This window comes from Austrofundulus limnaeus, unplaced genomic scaffold (genome assembly GCF_001266775.1).
Source record: "Austrofundulus limnaeus strain Quisiro unplaced genomic scaffold, Austrofundulus_limnaeus-1.0 Scaffold235, whole genome shotgun sequence".
NCBI classification, from domain to species: Eukaryota; Metazoa; Chordata; class Actinopteri; order Cyprinodontiformes; family Rivulidae; genus Austrofundulus; species Austrofundulus limnaeus.
The window spans coordinates 752,610-755,088 of NW_013952637.1; the positions used below are offsets into that span (position 1 = coordinate 752,610).

Here is a 2,479-nt window from a genome sequence, read left to right on the forward strand (position 1 = left end):
ATTTAAATACATTTTCTTAATAGAAAAACATAAAAACCTGCTTCTCAAGATCTGGTTCAGCATTCTTGCTATAGTTTTGTCTTGTGCTAATTTTAGCTTCTATTTGCTTTCTTGCTAATTTTCACTTTTAGAAATTATTTTGTTAATTTTAGATTGTAGCGTCTGCTTGCTGATTTTAGCTTGTTTTAGCAATTTAGCTGATTTTATCTTTTAACCATAAAGCTAACTTTAGCTTTCAACTACAGTTTTGCAGTTTTTTTAGCTTAGTTGTGCTAATTTTAGCCTGTTTTTGCAACTTACGTTTCAACTATTGCTTTGCTAAATTTAATTAGAAAATTCCTATCAGCTGATTTTAGCTTGTTTTAGCAGTTTAGCTWATTTTGTCTTTTAACTATAAAGCTAACTTTATCTTTCAGCTGTAGTTTTGCGGTTTTTTAGCTAAGTTGCTAATTTTAGACTGTTTTTGCAAGTTTCAGTKATTGCTTTGCTAAATTTAATTTGTAGCTTCCTATTAGCTGGTTTTACCTTTTTAACTACTAGTCTGCTATTTTTAGCTTTTAGCTATAGTTTTATGATTTTAGCTTAGTTGTGCTAATTTCAGTTTGATTTTATGCCTTTTATTGCTAATTATAGCTTCTAGCCACTGTAAAGTGTAGATAGACCCCTCATTAAAATCATGGTTGTGATTTTAATCAGGGATATATCTACAAAAGCCATTTTGGTGAATTAAAACTTTAGCTACTGTTTTCAAGCTTTCAGCTATGGTTTTGTTAATTTTAGCTTGTCTTTTAGGTTTTATTGAAAGTTTTTGAGATTTTAGGTTTTAGTTGTTTTTCAACTTTTAGCTTTTGTTTACTGTTTTATTATTTAACTAAATTTGGCTATAATTTATCTAATTTAAGATTTTAGTTACAGTTTCACAGATTCTGTGGCCATATACGTTTTAATGAATATATTATGTAAAATATATCCGCCCCTCACACTGTGGCTGCTGGATATGGGCCCCAGTGACCCCCGTGACTCTGAAAGGAATAAGCGTGTGCAGATAATGGATTAATGGATACACTTAGATGTAGAATTAAATCATTTTTTATTAGTACTATTTACACATTGAGAAGTTTATTGTTTTTAATTCGACTCAATATTTTTGTGTAGGTTTTAATTAATTCTTTACTGTTTTCTATTCAAATCCATTTATATTAAACGAATAACTATTAAGAGTTCCATTTAATTAATATTTACTCAATTCCAAACATTGTAAAATTTAATTAATAATATTGCTTCTAATCTGTTGCCTCACTTTTACTGAGTAGATATGGTGTATTTTTTACAGTGTATTGTTAATGTTTTTAGTTTAGCTACAATTTTGCTGGTTTCTAGGTTTTAGCTTCAGGGTTTTCGGTTTTGAATCAAAGCTTTAGCTGGTTGTAGCTTTTAAATTGTTCTGCTGGCGTTAGCTTCTAGCTAGCATTCAGCTTGTTTCCTGGTTGTTTGAGGGTCTGCTCAGTTTTAGCCTTTGCTTTGTTTGTTTCAGCTTTAACAACTCTCTGGTTGTTCAGCGTTCTCTTTGTATTTTAGCTGAAAAAGCACATTTTTTTTCCTGTTTTTGTTTACCCTCCTGGAGGTTTGGCTCCTGTGATCAATGCTGAGGTCTGTAACCAGACTGGGCTGAAATCGATTTCCTTTTTCACTTTGAAAAATCCCTGAAAGGGACAGCAGTATGTCATCCCAACAATGGATCAATACCAACATGTAATGCGTGTCCCTCTGGGCTGAAACACGAGACAATGAGACACAGCAGCTGCAGTTTGRGTCCGTGGCCAGCAGGTGGCTCTCCTGAGCTGAAGATAAACATTCATCATTTTTGTCTTTTATTGTCCATTTTTTATGAAAGAAGAGCCTCAGATAAAAGCTTTTATAGAGAGAAATAAACGTGAATGTTTCTCTGCAGGTGGAGTCAGACCTACGAGGAATCGGGTCACTACTCTGTTTGGATCCAGGTGGTTTACACTGATGCAGTCTGCAGTTTCTCTCTGGATAAAAGTCCAAACAATGCACATCTGCGTGAGTAGAAACAGAACATCAGCGCAGAGTTTCAGGGTTTCCTCAGTGGGTCGAGCCGTCGCTCCGTCCTCAGCCTTCGACTCATTTATTTATTTATATTTACTTATAAAGTTTATTCATTTAAAACAAAACAACATAAATTCAATATACAATAAAAATACAAATCACAAGTAAGGTAGCAGCAGCAGAAGAAGAAAAAACAAAAATTTCTGCCCCTTTTCCTCAAATAATTAAATTCAATCAAAAATAATTTCCATTTACAAAAACGTGCAAAAAATAAAAGAACACTGCAAAAACTGTCCACCTAACCAAGTTTTAAAATCTTATATCAACCAAAAAATCTTTTTGATCTTGTGTTGAGACTGATTTACTAAACAAGAGCTGATTGTGTAAGAATAATCATCTTGTTTTCAGA

General features: G+C 32.8%; 1 protein-coding gene across 2 annotated transcripts in view; it reads left to right on the forward strand.

Moving 5' to 3' along the window:
* Positions 1 to 2,479, forward strand: part of si:dkey-192p21.6 (heparan-alpha-glucosaminide N-acetyltransferase) — a gene marked incomplete in the record, with an annotated part of 48,197 nt that overhangs the window by 8,669 nt on the left and 37,049 nt on the right. For both annotated transcript variants that reach the window (XM_014019907.1, XM_014019908.1), the window contains 1 exon segment: positions 1,952 to 2,064. In XM_014019907.1, the coding sequence (XP_013875361.1) occupies positions 1,952 to 2,064 (113 nt within the window).